General features: G+C 47.4%; 3 protein-coding genes across 7 annotated transcripts in view; 2 read left to right on the top strand and 1 right to left on the bottom strand.

Annotated features, from left to right (window-relative positions):
* Positions 1-13,256, top strand: part of LPCAT3 (lysophosphatidylcholine acyltransferase 3) — a 41,660-nt gene extending 28,404 nt beyond the window's left edge. Inside the window, exons 2-13 of the mRNA XM_011952377.1 lie at positions 5,946-6,053; positions 6,706-6,812; positions 7,585-7,678; positions 7,847-7,884; positions 8,294-8,472; positions 9,882-9,990; positions 10,761-10,847; positions 10,941-11,107; positions 11,696-11,843; positions 11,916-12,074; positions 12,177-12,305; positions 12,547-13,256. Coding sequence (XP_011807767.1) covers positions 5,946-6,053; positions 6,706-6,812; positions 7,585-7,678; positions 7,847-7,884; positions 8,294-8,472; positions 9,882-9,990; positions 10,761-10,847; positions 10,941-11,107; positions 11,696-11,843; positions 11,916-12,074; positions 12,177-12,293 — 1,313 coding nt within the window. The 3' untranslated portion in view covers positions 12,294-12,305; positions 12,547-13,256. The remainder of the gene's footprint in view (positions 1-5,945; positions 6,054-6,705; positions 6,813-7,584; positions 7,679-7,846; positions 7,885-8,293; positions 8,473-9,881; positions 9,991-10,760; positions 10,848-10,940; positions 11,108-11,695; positions 11,844-11,915; positions 12,075-12,176; positions 12,306-12,546) is intronic.
* A 224-nt stretch (positions 13,257-13,480) lies between these two features.
* EMG1 (EMG1 N1-specific pseudouridine methyltransferase) lies at positions 13,481-18,390 on the bottom strand. The gene is made up of 6 exons (XM_011952390.1): positions 18,080-18,390; positions 15,020-15,121; positions 14,767-14,908; positions 14,308-14,366; positions 14,080-14,229; positions 13,481-13,762 (listed from the first exon to the last, which is right to left on the bottom strand). The coding sequence occupies exons 1-6, from the start codon at positions 18,245-18,247 to the stop codon at positions 13,649-13,651; spliced, it is 735 nt and encodes a 244-aa protein (XP_011807780.1). The 5' UTR covers positions 18,248-18,390; the 3' UTR covers positions 13,481-13,648.
* Positions 18,097-20,767, top strand: part of PHB2 (prohibitin 2) — an 8,606-nt gene continuing 5,935 nt past the window's right edge. For 4 of the 5 annotated variants that reach the window (XM_011952438.1, XM_011952429.1, XM_011952420.1 and 1 more), the window contains exons 1-4: positions 18,097-18,754; positions 18,905-18,989; positions 19,594-19,673; positions 20,591-20,715. In XM_011952438.1, the coding sequence (XP_011807828.1) occupies positions 18,628-18,754; positions 18,905-18,989; positions 19,594-19,673; positions 20,591-20,715 (417 nt within the window). In that variant the 5' untranslated portion in view covers positions 18,097-18,627. Of the gene's footprint in view, positions 18,755-18,904; positions 18,990-19,120; positions 19,229-19,593; positions 19,674-20,590; positions 20,716-20,767 lie in introns of all 5 variants that reach the window. The other variant, XM_011952402.1, reaches the window with a different exon arrangement.

The raw sequence follows: 20,767 nt of genomic DNA, 5'->3' as shown, positions 1-20,767 counted from the left end.
CACCCACCTCGGCCTCCCAAAGTGTTGGGATTACAGGCGTGAGCCACCACACCTGGCCTTTAGTCTTATTTTCTAACACAGTAGACATTGATATGTAGTTCCCACATTAACAAAAGTTGTTTGGGGTGCTCAATTTATTTTAATTTTTATTTTCTGAGACAGAGTCTCAAAAAAAAAACCCAACTTTGTTGCCCAGGCAGGAGTGCAATGGCATCATCATAGCTCATTGTCACTTCTGTCTCCCCAGACTCAGGTGATCCTCCTGCCTCAGCCTCTCAAGTAGCTGGGACTACAGGCATGCGCCACCCACCCCACCCAGCTATTTTTTTTTTATTTTCTGTAGAGACAGAGTCTTGCTATATTGCCCAGGCTGGTCTCAAACTCCTGGGTTCAAGTGATTCTCCCGTCTCAGCCTCCCAAAGCGCTGGGATTACAGGCATGAGCCACCACTCCCAACCAGATTTACCAGACTTAATGGAAAGAGTCCATTTCTGTTTCTTCAGATGAAACCTCACAACTTTAGGATTAATAAGTAATCTCAACTATTGTTCAGGAAAAAAGAAAATGTTCCCGCTAGAAATGCAGGTTGTGATAGATCTGGTCCCTGACACAAACAGCACTTGGAACTGAGTGAAGTCCAGAGACTGAAGAATACAGTTCTATCCACTCCCTGTGCTTGACTATAACCCCTGAAGAGGGCTTGTGCACATTAAATGTATCCCAGCAGGTGCTTGAAAGACCACAGCATTTTGGATGTCCCTAGCATTAGGGCTTATAGAGCTCCCATTCTAGTAGAAGAGCCTCAGGTCATCATCCTTCATCTGCTAATAAGTTTCTGAAGGCCCTGCTTTAAACAAACAATCAAAAAGAAGGAACAGTTACAGAGCTGCCAAACAAGTTCTTACAAACCTCTGGTTTTTTACAAACCCATCTGGTGCTGATAAAGGCAAGGCATCAACCCCAGTCTCCAAGTTGAGAATTTTATCCTCAGGACTGAGTACTGCGACCTGCATTTGGATGTTAGTGGGGCTGTCAAAACCGTGTGTCGTGCTGTTAAAAGTGGAGGTCCTTCCCACTCAGACCCACAGAAGCCAACTCTGATGAGTGGGAGGGTGAGCAGGAGGGGCTTCGGTCATTTTTCGTAGATTCTTCAGGTAACTGTAGCCACCATATTAAGCATTGGCTCCCACAAAAAAGCATTAAAGCTCAGAAACCTCTTGTAGGGTCACACCCTCCCTAAAAACAGCACATCCCTGAAGTGGTGGCTGGGTAGCCAGGCTCCAAAGCCCACTGAGCTGAGCGGCAGCCAAGAGTAAGGTTTGGTGTTTACATACTCAAAATCAGCCTGGGTTGTCACAGCAACTCACCCCAGCACAGTTCTTCCTTCTCCACGGCGGCTTCCTTCCAGGCTTTGCTGTTCTCTGTCACTGTCTTAATGTTCCTGGTAACCTGGCCTGCTGCATTCTTTTTATTTTTCTCCCAATTCCTCCACTTTCTTGTCATGTGTTTGCTAGTGTGCAATACTTCACCTGTTTGGAACTCAACAACGTCCCCTCCCGCAAAATGCACCTGAAAGCAAGAAATAGCACACAAGACCTCTAAGTGGCCAGAACAGATGTTACCAGGCCTGTGCACTAAGTCCATAAGGAAAGCACCCAAGCCCCCTGCTTTTGTCTTAAATCTTTTTTTTACACCTTTAAAATAAGGTTATGGTTTCTAAGGCCTGCAGTAAATTAGGAGTAGGGAGAGGAACTATTGCCAAGCACCCCAGAAGCTCAGGAGGTGACTATTAATCCCAGAGTAGCAAGGAAAGGGACAGACAGGCTATAAGAAGTGGACACAAGAACTCAGAACTCAGGACAGTGTAGGCCTTATTAGAGTCAGGCAGACAATTTCACATACCTCAGAACGTCATAAAGCAATCATGACTTTACTCTGGAATAGCTATGATCCAGACACCTAGAAAATGTTAAACTAGATTCAAGTTAAAGAGGCAGAGTAGTATGTGTAGTGTTTTTTAATTTCGAGCATTCCAAATGGTTAAGGGTTTTCATGCTTATCTTTAATAAACTTAGACATCTAGAACTTATGAGTGCTCTAATTATCTACTCTTTTATATTTTTATTTGTACCCCATTTCTTAAAAAAAAAAAGTAAAAATAAAGCAAAAGATTGAAGACATATTGACTTTTAGTCTATATACTGTCTAGTTCTTGGCTCTAGTTCTTAGCAATATTTGCTACTAACCTGGTGTTCTATCTCTGCCAAATTTCTGCCCGTGTGAAATGTATGAGACTTGATCCTATTTCCTTGCTCATTCATCTGCCTGAAAGGATCATAGACGTCTCCACCTCCCTTGAGCTAGTGATCCTATATCCCATCATCTCACTCAGCTAGAAAATGAACCATCACATGCCACCTCCTCCCAGTTACGTGCTCCATAAACAGAACACCTGGCATATAGCAGGCATTTACTAAACACTTGGTGAATGAATACATGAGCCGGTAATCCACAAGATATCGGTAGAATTAACTACAGTTGACCCTTGAACAGCACAGGGCCTATGGGAGCCCACCACTTGTACAGTCAAAAATCCTCATAAAACTTTATTTATTTATTTATTTATTTATTTTGAGACAGAAAAAAAAAATTGCCGAAGCTGGAGTGCGGTGGCGTGATCTCAGCTCACTGCCACCCTTGCCTCCCAGGTTCAAGCAGTTCTCCTGCCTCAGCTTCCCAAGTAGCTGGGATTACAGGCGCCTGCCACCATGCCTGACTAATTTTTGTATTTTTACTAGAGACAGGGCTTCACCATGTTGGCCAGGCTCGTCTCAAACTCCTGACCTCAGGTGACCCACCCTCCTCAGCCTCCCAAAGTAGGGGATTACAGGTGTGAGCTGCCGCACCCGGCCCACACGTATAACGTTTTATTATTTTTTTTTTTTGAGACAGAGTCTCGCTCTGTCACCGGGCTGGAGTGCAGTGGCTCAATCTCAGGTCACTGCAACCTCCGCCTCCCGGGGTGAAGTGATTCTCCTGCCTCAGCCTCCTGAGTAGCTGGGACTACAGATGCGCACCACCATGCCCAGCTAATTTTTTGTATTTTTTAGTAGAGACGGGGTTTCACCGGGTTTAGCCAGGATGGTCTCGATCTCCTGACCTCGTGATCCGCCCATCTCGGCCTCCCAAAGTGCTGGGATTACAGGCATGAGCCACCGCGCCCGGCCACATAAAACTTGTGACTCTCCAAAAACTTAGCTACTAATAGAAGACTTACTAATAGCATAAACAAGTTGATTAACGTGTATTTTGTATGTCATTTGTATTATATATGTATTTCTTACCGAAGTAACCTATAGAAAAGAAAATGTTATTAAGAAAATCATAAGCAAGGGAAAATATGTTTACTCTTCATTCAGTGGAAGTGGATCAGCATAAAGGTCTTCCTCCACACGATCTTCAGGTTGAGCAGGCAAGGAGGAGGAGAAAGGAAGGGTTGCCATCTCAGCAGTGGCAGAGGCAGAAGGAAGTCTAAGGGGATCCATGCTGTTCAAAATTGTGTTGATCAAGGGTCAACTATACTTGCATGAAGCTATAAATTTAATTAAGAGCCTAGTCCATTATGTGAACAGCAATAAAAAAAAAACCACCAGTTTGAGAACAGCAATAAAAAAAAAAACACCAGTTAGCCAGGCGTGATGGCTCACACACGTAATCCTAGCACTTTGGGAGGCCGAGGCAGGTGGATCACCTGAGGTCAGGTGTTTGAGACCAGTCTGGCCAACATAGTGAAACACCGTCTCTACTAAAAATACAAAAAATTAGCTGGGCATGGTAATGGGCACCTGTAATCCCAGCTACTTGGGAGGCCGAAGCAGGAGAATCGCTTGAACCCAGAGGCTGGAGGTTGTAGTGAGCCAAGATCGCGCCATTGCACTCCAGCCTGGGTAAAAACAGCTAAACTCCATCTCAAAAAAAAACACCAGTTGATCCTGGCACCAAGAAGATCAAATGGTGGATATGCTGTTATGTGGGAAAAGTAGGACACACATCAGTACAGTTTGTTTGTTTTGAGACAGAGTCTCGCTCTGTCACCCGGGCTGGAGTGCAGTGGCGTCATCTCAGCTCACTGCAAGCTCCTCCTCCCAGGTTCACGCCATTCTTCTGCCTCAGCCTCCCAAGTAGCTGGGACTGTAAGTGCCCACCACCACGCCCGGCTAATATTTTTTGGGTTTTTTTGTTTTTTGTGTGTGCTTTTTTTTTTTTTTTTGTATTTTCAGTAGAGATGGGGTTTCACCTGGATGGTCTCGATCTCCTGACCTCGTGATCCGCCCATCTCGCCCTCCCATAGTGCTGGGATTACAGGCATGAGCCACCACGCCCAGACTTTTTTTTCTTTAATGTATGGGGTAATAATTACTAGAAGGACAGAAACCAACATATAATATGATTGTGCATTTACTTATTTAACAAATAATTGAGCAATTTATTTCTGTATGATACTATTCTAAGCATTTTAGAGTTAACCAAACTCTTAGTAAACTGTATTGCCAATGATAAAACGGCACTTACATAATTTTAAAGCAAGAATCGCAGCAATTCATCAGGCACAGTGGCTCATGCCTGTAATCCCAACACTTTGGGAGACCAAGGCAGGAGGATTCCTTGAGCCCAGGAGTTCAAGGCCAGCCTGGGCAACATAGTGAGACCTCATGTCCACAAAAATTACAAAATAGCCAGGCATGGTGGCAAGCACCTGTGGTCCCAGCTACTCAGGAGGCTGAAGTTAGAGGATCACTTGAGCCCGGGAGGTCAAGGCTGCAGTGAGCTATGATCGTGCCACTGCACTCCAGCCTGGTTGACAGAGCAATACCCTGTCTCAAAATAAATAAAAATAAAAGCAAGAATTGCAGAAAGTATAAACCATGACCAACTCAAGAGAATAATCAATGAAAGAATAGGCAGAATGTCTTTCCAAAACGCAGTTGGGAGATTCCCATCCTCCACATATGCACTAGTGCAGTGGGAATGTTGCCAGGCGTGCCAGCCAGACCTCTAGATAGAACACTGAAGGTGAGTCTGCAGTAAAGCCACGGAATATGCTAATTTTAGTTTAGGAATACCAAATGTTATTGACCGCTTTTAATTCAATAAGCAACCCTTGGCCATGTATAGTCAGTTCATGACCCATCAGGAGATCCTCTGGTTCACTCATGGCCTTTGGACTATACTCTGAATCATGGCTTTAGAAGACATTTTTCCAGTATACTTAAATGAATTTTATAACTTGGTTGATGCCCAGATTACAGACTGTGAGGAGTATCTCCATATATCTTGTAACTGCTGTATGCAGTCAGCAATTCCAGTATTTAGCCTGATATTAATTTATATTTGTCCTCATAATCCAATAATACTGTGCTAGCAAGAGAGATTACAAAGTGTAAATGAGTGTTTCTGGAGCATAGATGGGCACCCTCAAATCTCTGTATCTTGTTTTTTAATAGAGATGGGGTTTCGCTATGTTGCTCAGGCTGGTGTCCAACTCCTCGGCTCAAGCAATCCCCTTGCCTCAGCCTCCCAGAGTGCTGGGATTACACGTGGGAGCCACCATGCCTAGCTTCCTTGTATCATTTTGTTTTAATTCAAGTAAGAGAAAATGTCTGGCAATAGTTCATAAGCTATAAATGAAACCTAGTCTTAGGCCCAGCTTTATATTGCCTCAATCAAATATTAGTATCTTCAGTTCAAAATTTCCGTTTACAAAAAAACTTGGTTCTTGGGGATACTGTTATTGCCTTCTCTGTTGCCATCCATATGATATATGGTGGTTTTTTTTTTTTTCTGTCTCTCCCTCTGGGCTGCATTTCATGCCAGATAAACTTCCAAACCAAATTGGGATGGCACCAGGCACAAATAACACCCTTCTTATCTTTTTCTCCATCTAGGTTACCCCTTTGCTTTGTTTTATCGGCATTACCTTTTCTACAAAGAGAGCTACCTCATCCACCTCTACCATACCTTTACAGGCCTCTCAATTGCTTATTTTAACTTTGGTGAGTAAACTAAGTTAGTAGTGACACTGCAATTAGAGGGAACCTGGAAGGAACAGACTTGAATGGAATTTCCTTGGGAGAATCTAATAGGTAGGGAAGTTATAATGCTCCTGCTTGCAAAGAGGGTTGTATGGACAGGAACACAGCTTAACTTTTCCTTTTTGTCTTTTGTGTACATTCCTCTGTCAGATAAAAACATTTTGAGGGTGGTTACCCTTGCCAGACCCCATCAACAAAGAATCCTCAGTTTCTCTCCGCTGTGGATGTAACTGAATGAGCCAGGCAATCTCCACTTAGATTCATTCTTCACTTCAGACATTCAAAAATACAGTAACAAGCTGGGCGTGGTGGCACTTGCCCAGGAATTCCAGGCTGCAGTGAGCTATGATTGAGCTACTGCACTCAAGCCTGGACAACAGAGCAAGTCTCATCTCTAAAAAAACAAACAAAAAAAGAAAAGAAATACAATAACACCCTAATAATCCTTTTAATTTATACAACTAATTTCCATCCTCTCCTCCAAAACATGAGGTTATTCTGGAAAAAAGATCCTGATGCCAGTGTTTTTTCTTTATATATTATATTGTGATTGGAAGTCTCAGGACGGGTGGGAGTGTAAAAACCAGGCTATATTCTCTCTTCTTGCATCCAGGAAACCAGCTCTACCACTCCCTGCTATGTATTGTGCTTCAGTTCCTCATCCTTCGACTAATGGGCCGTACCATCACTGCCGTCCTCACTACCTTTTGCTTCCAGATGGTAAACGTCTTTCCCTTAGCAGCTCAGGCTACAGCTGACACCAGTTCAGGGGACAGGGGTAGGCAGGAGACTGTGGCATCGAAATTAGCAGACCTAATTTCTAACGCCACTCGCAGCACTTAGCAGTATGACTTCAGGCAGGTGGCCCATCACAGGCCCCAAGTGTTCCATCCACAGAGTGTAATGGTAACTCTTTGCTTGCCTCAAGGAAGGGCTACCAGCTAACCCTTTGCATACTGTACCATTAGGCTCTTTGGTTTAGCCCACTATCCAGGAGGAGAGTCACTTCAAGGCAAGACAGAAAAGCAACTTAGAATGAGTTAAAGAACCTAAGCCTAGGCCAGGCACAGTGGCTCACACCTGTAATTCCAGCACCTTGGGAGACCAAGGCAGGCAGATTACTTGAGCCCAGAAGCTTGAGACTAACCCGGGCAACATGGTGAAACCCCATCTCTACAAAAAAAATATAAAAATTAGCCCTCCAGCCTGGGCAACATGGTGAAACAAAAATAATTAAAAATTAGCCGGGTGAGGTGGCATGCGCCTGTGGCCCCAGCATCTAAATTCTCATCTCAGTTTAGCCCTCATTTTGCCGAGAAGCCTTGAGCAACACTCTTCCCATTATAGGTTTTCAGCACCTCCATTTGTAGGAATTTGTTAAGGCTTTTAATGATGGGATGAGGAGAAAGGAAAAAGGAAAGAGAACACTGAATTTCAGAGCAGGGAGAAGAAATAGCAGTGATGCTGGAATACATACTTCTGCCTCTCCTAGGCCTACCTTCTGGCTGGATATTATTACACGGCCACCGGAAACTACGATATCAAGTGGACAATGCCACATTGTGTTCTGACTTTGAAGCTGATTGGTGAGTGATGGTCACTGCCTGCCTTCCTTACATGTAGGTCCCTCCCCCATCTTGCTAAAAACTTCCTGGGCACCCCCCCGCCATACACTCCTGGCTGCACTCAGTCTACAGGCCACATCCTCAGTGTCCTCTCCCATCACCCTACCCACCCGTTCTCTCTCTGCTCAGGTTTGGCTGTTGACTACTTTGACGGAGGGAAAGATCAGGTAAGTACCCATTCATCAGCAGAGAGGTTCAAGACAATGAAAGGGAAGAAAAAGGTTGTTAACAAAGACTGAACCCAAATTCCAGAGCAGAGCCTCTCCCTCATTCCCCAGCCTGTGCAATCTCCCTTTCAGATAGCACTGAGCAAGGGTCAACAAATCTAATTTGCCCAGGATCCAGCTCTTGTACAAAGTCCAGAGATCAATGCCAGCAAGGCATTTGCTAAAGCAGCAACAGCCAGCTATGCACACACGTACGCATTTCCACAAGAAGCAACTATTTGTCATCCCCCAAAGAGAAGGCTATTTGAAGAACCCCAGTCAGTGGGGCACACGGGTGGGGAACACTCAAACTGGCTCTTGTGGGGAGATTCAAGGCTATCCTGAACCATGCATTCTCTTCTTGGCATAGAATTCCTTGTCCTCTGAGCAACAGAAATATGCCATACGGGGTGTTCCTTCCCTGCTGGAAGTTGCTGGTTTCTCCTACTTCTATGGGGCCTTCTTGGTAGGGCCCCAATTCTCAATGAATCACTACATGAAGCTGGTGCAGGGAGAGCTGACTGACATACCAGGAAAGATACCAAACAGGTAATCGCCCCTCTTGGTCCAGATGTTCATGTAGGTACTGCACTCACTCTGAAGTGACTCTTCTGAAAGCTGCATTCTCCAGCATGACCCTGGCATAGAGACCTGTGTCATGCAGGCCCTGAACTGTTGTAATGGGCACTCTGTGCCAGGAGTGGGCCTTTTTTAGTTTAGGGTTCTTCCAGCTATCCATTCTGACACTGGTACAAACATAAAAATCCACTTTTATGCCACAGGATTTTGTCTGAACCAGTCACATTTCTGCCTTTAAAGCCTATTTTCACATACATATGAAATATATTTATGATTGATAGGTAGGTAGGTAGGTAGGTAGAGAGAGAGAGGCTGGGCACAGTGGTTTCACCTCTGTAATCCCAGCACTTTGGGAGGCTGAGGTGGGAGGATCACTTGAGCCCAGGAGTTCTAGACGAGCCTGGCAACATAGACTCTGTCTCTACAACAAAATACAAAAATTAGCAGGCAAAGTGGCATGCGTCTGTAGTCTCAGCTATTTAGGAGGCCGAAGTGGGAGGATTGCTTGAGCCCAGGGGAGGTGGGTCAAGGCTGCAGTGAGCTTTGATCACACCACTGCACTCCATTCTGGGCGACATAGCCAAATCCTGTCTCAAAAATACTTACTTATCAGTAGGAAATGTAGGAGGGCACAGTGACTCATGCCTGTAATCCCACCGCTCTGGGAGGCCAAAGCAGGAGGATCACTGGAGGCCAGGAGTTCAAGCCCAGCCTGGGCAACGTAGTGAGACCCCCATCTCTAAAAAAAAAAAATTATCCAGGCAAGGTTGTACATGCCTATAGTCCAAGCTACTCAAGTGGCCAAGGCAGGAGGATCACTTGAGCCCAGGAGTTCAAAGCCACAGTGAGCAATGACTGTGCGTCTGTACTCTAGCCTGAGTGGCAGAGCAAGACCCTGTCTCTAAAAAATAAAAATTAAAAAGGTGAAAAAAAAAAAAGTTTAATTGCCAAAAGAATTCCTTCACTGAGAACTTGTCCATCCTGTGTTTCAGCATCAATTCAACCAAGAAATGAAGGAGCAGATTCAAAGTGGTTATTTTTATTATCTTACCTCCACTGGGTTTTCAGTCCCAATGGAGATTGTGAAACCTGGCAAGACCTTGAGATCAGTAGCATCCCTGAGGGGTAAACACAAGACTGGTCCACTGTCTGTTGCCCTGACCTTCCCACAACTCTTAGAGGTTTGCAGTCCCCATTCCTCATAGCCAGCCATAGAAATCTTTCCCTGAAACAGGAAACGCTTTGGGCAGCAGAGCTTCTCATCCCTTTCCAGGTAGACAACCACACCCCTAAAAACTCCTCTCCATAACTGAAGGTCAGAGGGTGAAGGGAATAGTCTGTGCTCTCTGTGACCAGGAACTTCACTCATTCCTTTCCAGCACCATTCCTGCTCTCAAGCGCCTGAGTCTGGGCCTTTTCTACCTAGTGGGCTACACACTGCTCAGCCCCCACATCACAGAAGACTATCTCCTCACTGAAGACTACGACGTGAGTGTCTACTAAAGCACAGCAGCATGACTGCACCAGAGCTAGAAAATGGACAGGCAGGGATCCCTATAGATAGTAGAGAAGTAGGAAATAGCATCTACAAATGCTCTAGATCTGTGAGTTGGTGTCAGTGCCAGCCGGGCCGGGACACGTTCATTGGCCAGCACTGAACGACCTTCGTGGGCACAGGGCTGTGCCAGCTGCACATTTAGCACCCCTTGCCTTCTCTAGGCGCCACTCCTAGCTTGCCTTATCACATCCACGTGACCCCTCAGAGCACAGCAGCTTCTGATTCTCCAGCCTATTTTCTTCTCTTGCCTGATAAATTTGGGTGCTTCTAGGGAATTCAGAAACCAAGGGAAGCGGGGAAGTGCTGGCTTTTGCTCCTGCCCAGCTGAAAAACTTGAAAACAGTTCAGTAATTCTGGGCAGGTTTCTCTCCTTAAATTTAAATCCAATATGGGCCCCTCCGTACTTAACATTCCAAATGCTCATTCCAAAAACTTTGCCAACGAAGGCAAACAGTAGAGAAGTTAAACACAGTGCTGCCCTTGGGGCTCTCCAAGGGAAAGGTGAATGAAGATTCTCCAGGCCCTCTGCTTATTCCTCTCTGCCTGTTGTGAAGGCAGTCAGGCCAGACTATTGGGGACATCTGGCAGCAGGCCTTAGGCAGGTATGAAGTAGCCAGCCACAAGTGTGAAAAGGAAGAGTGCTAAGAGAAACTGCCTAGTCATGCCATATCCTTAATGCACTGTGCTTTCTTCTCTCAAGAACCACCCCTTCTGGTTCCGCTGCATGTACATGCTGATCTGGGGCAAGTTTGTGCTGTACAAATACGTCACCTGTTGGCTGGTCACAGTAAGTAGAAAAGTTGAAACGGTCCTATTTAGACGAGCCATGGAGGCCAGTGTGGGGGGTGGCAAGAGCCCTAACTGAGCTATTCCCTCTCAGGAAGGAGTATGCATTTTGACGGGCCTGGGCTTCAATGGCTTTGAAGAAAAGGGCAAGGCAAAGTGGGATGCCTGTGCCAACATGAAGGTGTGGCTCTTTGAAACAAACCCCCGCTTCACTGGCACCATTGCCTCATTCAACATCAACACCAACGCCTGGGTGGCCCGGTGAGCTGCTGGTGGGGAGCCTGGACCCTGGTTCCTTCCTTCCACTGTCTTCCCAGATTGGAGGGCAGGGGTGTACCATGTTCACCCTTATGCATCTTTCCCACCTGGGCAGAACCCCCTGTCACTCACACAGACTTTGATCCCCACCTATAACCCCCCCAAAAAAAACATTCGTCATATTTGAAAAAAAGGCAAGATACAAAAGTACGATGAGACCTGGGTATTACTCCAGCTCTGCCAATGGACTTATGTCCTCCACTGCCCTGTTTATAAACAGCTTGACTTGTTTGTCCCCACCACTAGAGTGTGGGCAGCTTGAGTGCTTGGTTCACCACTGATCTCGGCATCAGCACTCAGTCACTGCTGCTGAACCAAGTGACTCGTGCGCACATGGTCTCCAGCTCCGCCTTGGGTCTGCTTTCCATCTCTAAAATTAATCAGTCAGCACTGCCTCCTGTACCCTCTGGGGGCTACACGTGGGAGCCCACCAGCACTCCACTCCAATCCTCAGGGTGAGGACCCAGAGGCAGGTGGCGGGATGCAAGGACCAGTCAGTTTGAGGGTCGCCCCACCCACCCTTTTCTCCAGCTACTTCTTCAAACGACTCAAGTTCCTTGGAAATAAAGAACTCTCTCAGGGTCTCTCGTTGCTATTCCTGGCCCTCTGGCATGGCCTGCACTCAGGATACCTGGTCTGCTTCCAGATGGAATTCCTCATTGTTATTGTGGAAAGACAGGTAGGCCTCCAGGGTGGGGGTGAAGGGGGATATGAGGGACAAGATGCTGATGAGCTCCTCCTCCCTCCCCAGGCTGCCAGGCTCATTCAACAGAGCCCCACCCTGAACAACCTGGCCGCCATTACTGCCCTCCAGCCCTTCTACTATTTGGTGCAACAGACCATCCACTGGCTCTTCATGGGTTACTCCATGACTGCCTTCTGCCTCTTCACGTGGGACAAATGGCTTAAGGCAAGTGAAGGCCTGCTTATGAGACTGGGAGGGACTCACTGCAACCTCGGGCAGTGAGGGATGCTCCATGCCTGTCTACCTCAGTGGCCTCTCTCTCCACAGGTGTATAAATCCGTCTATTTCCTTGGCCACGTCTTCTTCTTGAGCCTACTATTCATATTGCCTTATGTTCACAAAGCAATGGTGCCAAGGAAAGAGAAGTTAAAGAAGATGGAATAATCCATCTCCCTGGTAAGTAAATACAGCTAAGCTAAAAACCACCACCAGGTTACAGAATAGAGCAACAGACTGGAAAAAAAAAAGTATTAGAAATCTGGGGTGAGTTCCAAGGATTAGCCTGGCTACTAAGGGACACAGTATGGGCAATGACTGCTGTGACTTACTAAGGCATGCTGGGAAACATGTGGAAGGGCTACAGACCAGGAATTAGGGGAGTAACTAACCACCCTTCCAATCACGTCTTGTCTTGCAGGTGGCCTATGCAGGACTGGTGCAGAAACTACTTGTCTCCCTTTTCATAGCACTCCTTTGCCCCAGAGCACAGAGAATGGAAAAGCCAGGGAGGTGGAAGATCGATGCTTCCAGTTGTGCCTCTGCTGCCAGCCAAGTCTTCATTTGGGGCCAAAGGGGAAGCTTTTTTTTTGGAAAAGGAGTCTCGCTCTGTCACCCACGCTGGAATGCAGTGGCGCGATCTCAGCTCACCGCAACCTCCACCTCCCGGGTTCAAGTGATTTTCCTGCCTCAGCCTCCCAAGCAGCTGGGAATACAGGCGTGCCACCACGCCCAGCTAATTTTTGTATTTTCAGTAGACACGGGGTTTCACCACGTTGGCCAGGCTGGTCTCGAACTCCTGACCTCAAGTGATCCGCCCGCCTCTGCCTCCCAAAGTGCTGGGATTACAGGCGTGAGCCACCATGCCCGGCCCAAAGGGGAAACTCTTGTGGGAGGAGCAGAGGGGTCCACATCTCCCCTCTGGCTCCCCCATGCACATTGCCTTATCTCTCCCCATCTAGCCAGGAATCTATTGTGTTTTTCTTCTGCCAAGTTACTATGATTGTGTATGTGCCGCTACCACCACCCCCCCCATGGGGGGGCGGAGAGGGGTGCAAGGCCCTGCCTGCTCCACTTTTTCTACCTTGGAACTGTATTAGATAAAATCACTTCTGTTTGTTCAGTTTTTCACCACCAGCATTCCTGACTGCTCTCTTTCACAGTTCTTCTCCATCCTTGCCATGGCTGATTATCAGGGTTCTCTCCTTTAGCGCACAGGAATCCAGGAGCTAAAGCCTGCCTTCAAAGCATGGAACCAAACTGTAAACTCTGTAACCTCGTATCTGTCCCTGAAGTCCCAAGGGAACAAACAGTTTTACACCATTAGATACTTTAGGAACCCCAAAACAACCAGGTTTGCAAGAACAGTATTCATAGGATAAACAAATAGCAAATGTACAGCCTTGGCTTCCCCAAACTCCACAGTCTCAGTGCAGAAAGATCATCTTCCAGCAGTCGGCTCAGACCAGGGTCAAAGGATGTGACCTCAACAGTTTCTGGTTTCAGAACAGGTTCTACTACTGTCAAATGACCCCCCATACTTCCTCAAAGGCTGTGGTAAGTTTTGCACAGGTGAGGGCAGCAGAAAGGGGATAGTTGCTGATGGACACCATCTTCTCTGTATACTCCACACTGACCTAAGAAGAGAACAGTTTTGTCAGCCAACTCTCACTCAGTAGCCGTTTCAACCCTTCTTTAGGTCAGGAACACTATGGCTGAGCTAGTATTTCAGCTGTGCTGTTTAATATCAAATTCCTACAAAGGATGAAGAAGGTCCTAACTGTGACTATTACAAATATGGCAGCAGTCCTCAAAGGATGTGCACTGGGGTAGGGTGTGGAACTGTCATGTGTCTTCTAGCTCATCGTAAGCATTGTCAAAATGCCTGTTTCTCTGGGAATTCTATACTAAGTTCAGCTCTACCAAGAACCTCAGGGTTGAGCCCAGACCTTACCTTGCCATGGGCAAAGGCCCCTACCACAAAAACAATAGGATCACTGTCGGGCACCAGCTCACGCACATCACTGACAACCGGGATGGAAAAAGAAGTGCCAACTTTCATACATCCAACTGGAAAGTGATCTGATACTGGATTCTTAATTACCTAAAGTAAAAAAGAGGAAAGTCAGCCCCAGAAACATTCCCAGAACCAACCTTCAACTAGTAGGTTTCAATACCTCACCTTCAAGAGCTTCTGGGGGCCATCAGCTGCTCGAACACTGAGCTTGTGTAAAAGTTGAACTAGAAGGGGGAAAAAGAGTTCAGAGGTAAATGAAGACCATAGTCCTTCTGTCCAGTCATTATCTAACAAGGAAAACCCCATAGGTAAGATGAGTTCCCTGTGTGCTTTATATCCAGACTGGACTCCTGAAATGTTAGGAATGAACAGTTGCCAAGCATATGGCTAGCTGTACAGTGATAGGTTCAGACTCCCTCTTTCACTCAACCAGGAAGCTACTGCAAGAACAGGAGAGTGGAGTTTCCGCAAACAGAAAAATAATAGGAGTCCTTGTCCTGGTATTGATCATGTTGTTCTCCCATCTCCTCTTTTAAAAATCCCACATTTAGCTCTCCCTTTTCCTCTTCCTCCCTTCTTCCCTACTGACAAGTTCATTCTGAACTTTGTTCTAAGGCTTCTTACCCATGAGGCCACAAAAGCGGTCAAAGGTTCTGGGAATTCGGGTCTGGGGATTCACTTCAATCAGAACATTCTTCTGTGTATGGATATAAACCTGTAGCAAGCCAGCTCGGTTCAGGGGACTATCCATCAGCATCAGCAAACTCTGAGCAAAGCAGAAACCACAGCATGGTTAAGGCTGAAGACAGGCAGCACTCAGCTGCCAACCCTTCCAAACAGAGGCTCAAAGGGTTGTGAGCACTGTCCCTGGAGTTACCTGGTGGGCAATGTCTGGCCGCACTTCCCCAGGGTCCCGTCCATTCTTCAACAATATAGACTTGTGCTTGTCACAGTTGAGTAGCTCATATGTCTTCCCTACCTGAAGAACAGGGAACATGACCAAAGAACAGCATTACCTAGCCCACCACCACCAGCAGCTGCACCTGGAAACCTGTTAGGCAAATTCTCAGGCCCACCCTAGACCTACTAAACCAAAAACACAGGAGGTGGAGCCCAGCAAGCCCTTCAGGAGATTACTGTGAAGCCATATTTGCAATCCCCAGTAAATGGTCTTGGAAACAGGAAGAAGGGCACAACCTGTGACTCCACATTACCTACCAATACACTGGATGTAATTTAAAAACCTGCGACTGTTAGGCAAGTCCAATGAGACATCCTGGAACTAGGCGGGAGTTAGTAGTTAGTGAGCAAGGCTGAATGCTTTGTTTATCACAGGAGCAGTTATGTATGTACTATGCAAAACATACAGTCACTACCCTCAGTTTGCGTACACCAAACATGCACTAAGTGAAGAGCTGCAAATCTGAACAAGAAGAAATGTGAAAATTCTAATGACACAGGAGGCAGCTGAATCAAAGAATACTCAGAAGTAAAATGAAGAGGGGTTATTCCCAGTTTTAAGACTGGCACGGGGGACAGGTGCAGTGGCTCACACCTATAATCCCAGCACTCTAGGAGGCCAAGGAAGGCAAATCACTTAAGGTCAGGAATTCAAGACCAGCCTGGGCAACATGGCAAAACCCTATCTCTACTAAAAATACAAAAACTATCTGGATGTGGTGGCATATACCTGTAGTCTTAGCTACTTGGGAGGCTAAGGTGGGAGGATGGCTTGAGCCTTGGAGATGGAGGTTGCAGTGAGCCAAGATTGCACCACTTTACTCCAGCCTGGGTGACAGAGCAAGACCCTGTCTCAAAAAAAGAAAAAAAAAAAGATTGGCGTAAGCAAAGGTACAGTTAGAATCAAGAAAAAGTAGCTAGGTGTGGTGGCTCATGCCTGTGATCCCAACACGTTAGGAGGCCGAGGCGGGAGGATCACTTGAGCCCAGGAATTTGAGACTGGCCTGGGCAACACGGTGGGGCCCTGTCTCACAAAAAAAAAAAAAAAAAACAGGCACAGTGGCATTTGCTGGCAGTCCCCGCTACTCAGGAGGATGAGGTGGGAGGACTGCTTGGGCCAGGGAGGTAGAGGCTGCAGTGAGCCATCACACCACTGCACTCTGTTGCCTGGGCAACAGAGCAAGACCCTGTCTCAAAAAAGAAACTTTTAAAAGAAAAAGTGGAAACAAAGAAAGGAAATTTCGAGGAAAATTGGGAGCTGAAACACTGAAGGGCAGTGATTATATATGAAGCTGCTTTGTAAACCACAAAATCCTAATGTATCAAGCACAAAGCCAAATATAATTCTGGAGTAAGAAGGGCAGGATGGGAATGACTGACAGACACTATCCTAACAACTCTGTGTACACTGAAAAAGACATCAGAAGTTTGATGATAAAGAAGTGGACTACATCTGTAGCAGCTAAAAGAAATAATTCCAAGTTGCAATTTGGAGTCCCAAGGAGCATTAGAGTGGTCAGTAAAAAGCCTAAAAACAAACTGTTACATACAAATACAGGTTTTGGAAGGCTAAGTTTTTATGTATCACTAGAATGTTTGTATATGTCTATGTACATTCTTGAGATATGTGGCTCCAAAAAGTCTGTGAAAAAAGGGATACAGATTTTGAAATTGAATAGTTGAAGTAGCAATGTCACAGAGTAAGCACAAAGAAAGAACAAATGACCAAGAACTAAGTCCATGAGACACCCTGACCTATAGAAGAAAAAACCTTCTTGAATGAATAATAGTTTCAACCCATTAGTAGGATATAACCATGTGTTCTGTTCTTTTAATAGATTACAGGTACAGGCCAGTAATCCCAGCTACTCTGGAAGCTGAGGCAGGAGAATCAATTGAACCCAGGAGGCGGAGGCTGCGGTGAGCCAAGATCATGCCACTGCACTCCAGCCTGGGAGAGACTGAGGCTCTGTTTCACACATGCACACACACACACAGTGTATTTAGAACGAAGATTAAAATCCTGGTCTGACTTCTAAACCCATGCAATTTCTTCTGGGCCTACTCATTGAATTATTTCTAAAGGGTAAGAGAAAGGAGGAAGAACATTGCCCAAGGCTTTAAGATAGAGAATTGCTGGTTCTATTTATTACATGTGGAGAAAGACATGAATGATAGATAAAATGGAGACGTAAAAGTGTTAAACAATAACCTGGTCTGGACAGTGTTTCCAGGTGGATATTAGAGAGAGGTGACTATGGACACTAAGGAATTGAAACATGAAGCCCTTACAAAAAGGGAGGGCAGACTGGGGTACATAACTACCTTTCTCATCTGCCCAGTAACTTGTCTTGGGATGTGGAATGACCCAACAAATGAAACTTTCCTCTCCTTAGACTACTGTATCACAGAATCCTGGTAAACCAATTGGAAGCAAAGAGGTGAGGGCTGGAATGGCATTCAAGAAGAGCAAAAGAAAATGAGTACTACCAGCTGGGCACGGTGCCTCACGCCTGTAATCCCAGCACTTTGGGAGGCCGAGGCGGGCGGATCACTTGAGGTCAGGAGTTCCAGACCAGCCTGGCCAACATGGTGAAACCCCATCTCTACTAAAAATACAAAAAAATTAGCCGGGCGTGGTGGCGCGTGCCTGTAGTCCCAACGACTCCAGAGGCTGATTCAGGAGAATTGTTTGAACCCAGGAGGCAAAGGTTGCAGTGAGTCGAGATCGCGCCACTGCACTCCAGCCTGGGCGCCAGAGCAAGATGCCGTCTCAAAAAAAAAAAAAAAAGAAAGAAAGAAAAATGAGCACTACCATCCCAGGATGTCAAATCAACGCACAGCCAACCAACCCATCTTCCTTCAAAAGCATCTTTCACCCCTCTCTGCTTTCTCCATCCACTCTGAGCCCCTCACCCTCATTCTACGGATCCCAGTCTATTGATTTACTACTTATCCACTTCCTGTCCCAAACTACCTTGACTGTCTCCAGACTGGCCCCTTCCAGCACCACAATAAGCCTACGGCCTCCGATCTTGTTTCCTGCCCCTAGTCGGGGCCGCTTGGGTGGCACAGCATCCCAGTCCTGTGCCTGCTCCCCACCGCTTCGTTCACGAGGCTTGAATCCACCACCGGGCGCGGCCATCTTGCAACCAGACCGGAAGTTGCGCTAACGGTCTTAAATGAAAACAGTGAGGCTTCTAATCACAAATTTCCTTCCGGCTGCCATTTTGAAAGTGGGCTTGTAAATGGCGATGACTTGCCGTCTTGCGCTGCCTTCCCTGGGAGGGCAGCCTTCCAGAAAGGGGCGGGACTTCCGTATGCGCTCTTCCTGTGCGCGAAGTTCGGGTCCGTAGTGGGCTAAGGGGGAGGGTTTCCAAGGGAGCGCACTTCCGGTGCCCTTTCTTTCGCCAGCATTACGGGCCCGAACCCTCGTGTGAAGGGTGCAGTACCTAAGCTGCAGCGGGGTAGAGGCGGGCCGGCACCCCCTTCTGACCTCTGGTGCCGCCGGCCTCAAGATCAGACATGGCCCAGAACTTGAAGGACTTGGCGGGACGGCTGCCCGCCGGGCCCCGGGGCATGGGCACGGCGCTGAAGCTGTTGCTGGGGGCCGGCGCCGTGGCCTACGGTGTCCGCGAATCCGTGTTCACTGGTGAGCAAACCTTCGCCCGCTCGCCGGACGCTTCCAGTCCCTCCCCCAAACCCCTTGCCATGTCTCACCGCTCCCCGCGCCCCACCACGAGCCTAGCTAGCATTTACTGTGAGCAGCGGCCTGGCCTGATCACCACCCCTCTCCCCACAGTGGAAGGCGGGCACAGAGCCATCTTCTTCAATCGGATCGGTGGAGTGCAGCAGGACACTATCCTGGCCGAGGGCCTTCACTTCAGGTAATGGCGGGCAGAGCTTACTGACCCTGACCTTTCACCCTTGACGCCGACCCAGCGGTGGCTATAGTGGGACGTGCAACAGGATTCAACGCTGCTCTTTTCCCTCCTCCTCATCTCTGCTCCTAGGATAGTGGGTGCTGCGCGAACCTCCAGCAGCATATGAACTGTTGTTTTCCAAAGGGACAAGAGAATCTCTCCTTGTCGGTGGTCATGGGGAGGAGCAGGCCAAAAAACGCGTGGTGAGGGAAAACCGGGCAAAGCTAGTGAAACTGCGGCTTTTTTGGGGAGGGGGCCGCGGGAGTTTTGTTGTGTCGCCCAGGCTGGAGTGCAGTGGCACTATCTCGGCTCGCTGCAACCTCCGCCTCCTGGGTTCAAGCGATTCTCCTGCCTCAGCCTCACCATTAGCTGGGATTACAGGCGCCCGCCACCACGCCTGGCTAATTTTTGTATTTTAGTAGAGACAGGGTTTCACTGTATAGGTCAAGCTGGTCTCGAACTTCTGACCTCAAATGATTCGGCTGCCCAAAGTGCTGGGATTCCAGGCTTGAGCCACCGCGCCTGGCCGAAACTGCGGCCTCTTAATACCTATCCTTGTCCCCTGCAGGATCCCCTGGTTCCAGTACCCCATTATCTATGACATTCGGGCCAGACCTCGAAAAATCTCCTCCCCTACAGGCTCCAAAGGTAGGTCTGAGCACTTGGTAATCACATGGCAGGTGGGATGATCAAGGGAGCTGGCAAGAAACCCCAGGGGAAGATGGTAGTGTCAGGCCTTTAGGCCTCAAGTTTCCACTTCTGCAAGAGCTGTAACAAAAATACCTGCCTCCCGGGGTCAAAGCAGCACATTCTGAACACCTTGTGTTTGCGTGCTTTCTACTGTCTCCTCCCTGACACATATTCAATAAGAGTATTGTTTGTCCCTTGTTTTATTCACTGCCTAGATCAAAGCCTTGTTTTAAAGCCTTTTTTTCTAACTGCGTGACTTACTATATCTACAGTCACATCCACTAGTATACTCTGTTCTGGAGAAGTTTGTCCCTACCCTTGACTAGTTCACCTGTTCTCTCCTTCTAGACCATACATAAAAGCCATGCCTTTGAGTTCTCCAGACCTCTTCCTCCTCCCCACCCACCCACACACACTCACACACACGCATACACCCTGGGTGAGATAGCTCACCTGTAACCTGTAATGTACTTCTTTGTACTATACCTAGTGCAGGTGGCTTATTCATTTACTAGACTGCTGGGCCCTGGAATAAAAGATTCATTAAACACATTCTTGTCCCCCAAGTCCTTACAGGAGACGTGATTATGGTACAGCGTGAGAGCACCCACGTTAGAGGTTGCTGGAGTACAGAGGGGGAAAGAGCAGTCGGCTCTGCTGGTGACGGGGTTGCAGTTCCAGGCTTCACAGTGGATGAGGGTGCATTTCACCTGTGCTGCCTCATGTCTTCCTTGTCAGCCTGATTAACTCTCCTCCCCCCAGGGCAGTGCCAGGCTGTACATCATTGCACAGGGCATATAGGGAGGAACATGAAGGAGAAAATGCTTGGGAAAGTGTGTTTGGCCTTGACCAGCCACTGCTGACCTCAATCTCAGACCTACAGATGGTGAACATCTCCCTGCGAGTGCTGTCTCGACCCAATGCGCAGGAGCTTCCTAGCATGTACCAGCGCCTAGGGCTAGACTACGAGGAACGAGTGTTGCCGTCCATTGTCAACGAGGTGCTCAAGAGTGTGGTGGCCAAGTTCAATGCCTCACAGCTGATCACCCAGC

The sequence above is a fragment of the Colobus angolensis genome, unplaced genomic scaffold (genome assembly GCF_000951035.1).
Source record: "Colobus angolensis palliatus isolate OR3802 unplaced genomic scaffold, Cang.pa_1.0 Scaffold11, whole genome shotgun sequence".
NCBI classification, from domain to species: Eukaryota; Metazoa; Chordata; class Mammalia; order Primates; family Cercopithecidae; genus Colobus; species Colobus angolensis.
Note: the sequence above shows the minus strand (reverse complement) of the source record. Positions and strands in the feature narration are given on the sequence as shown.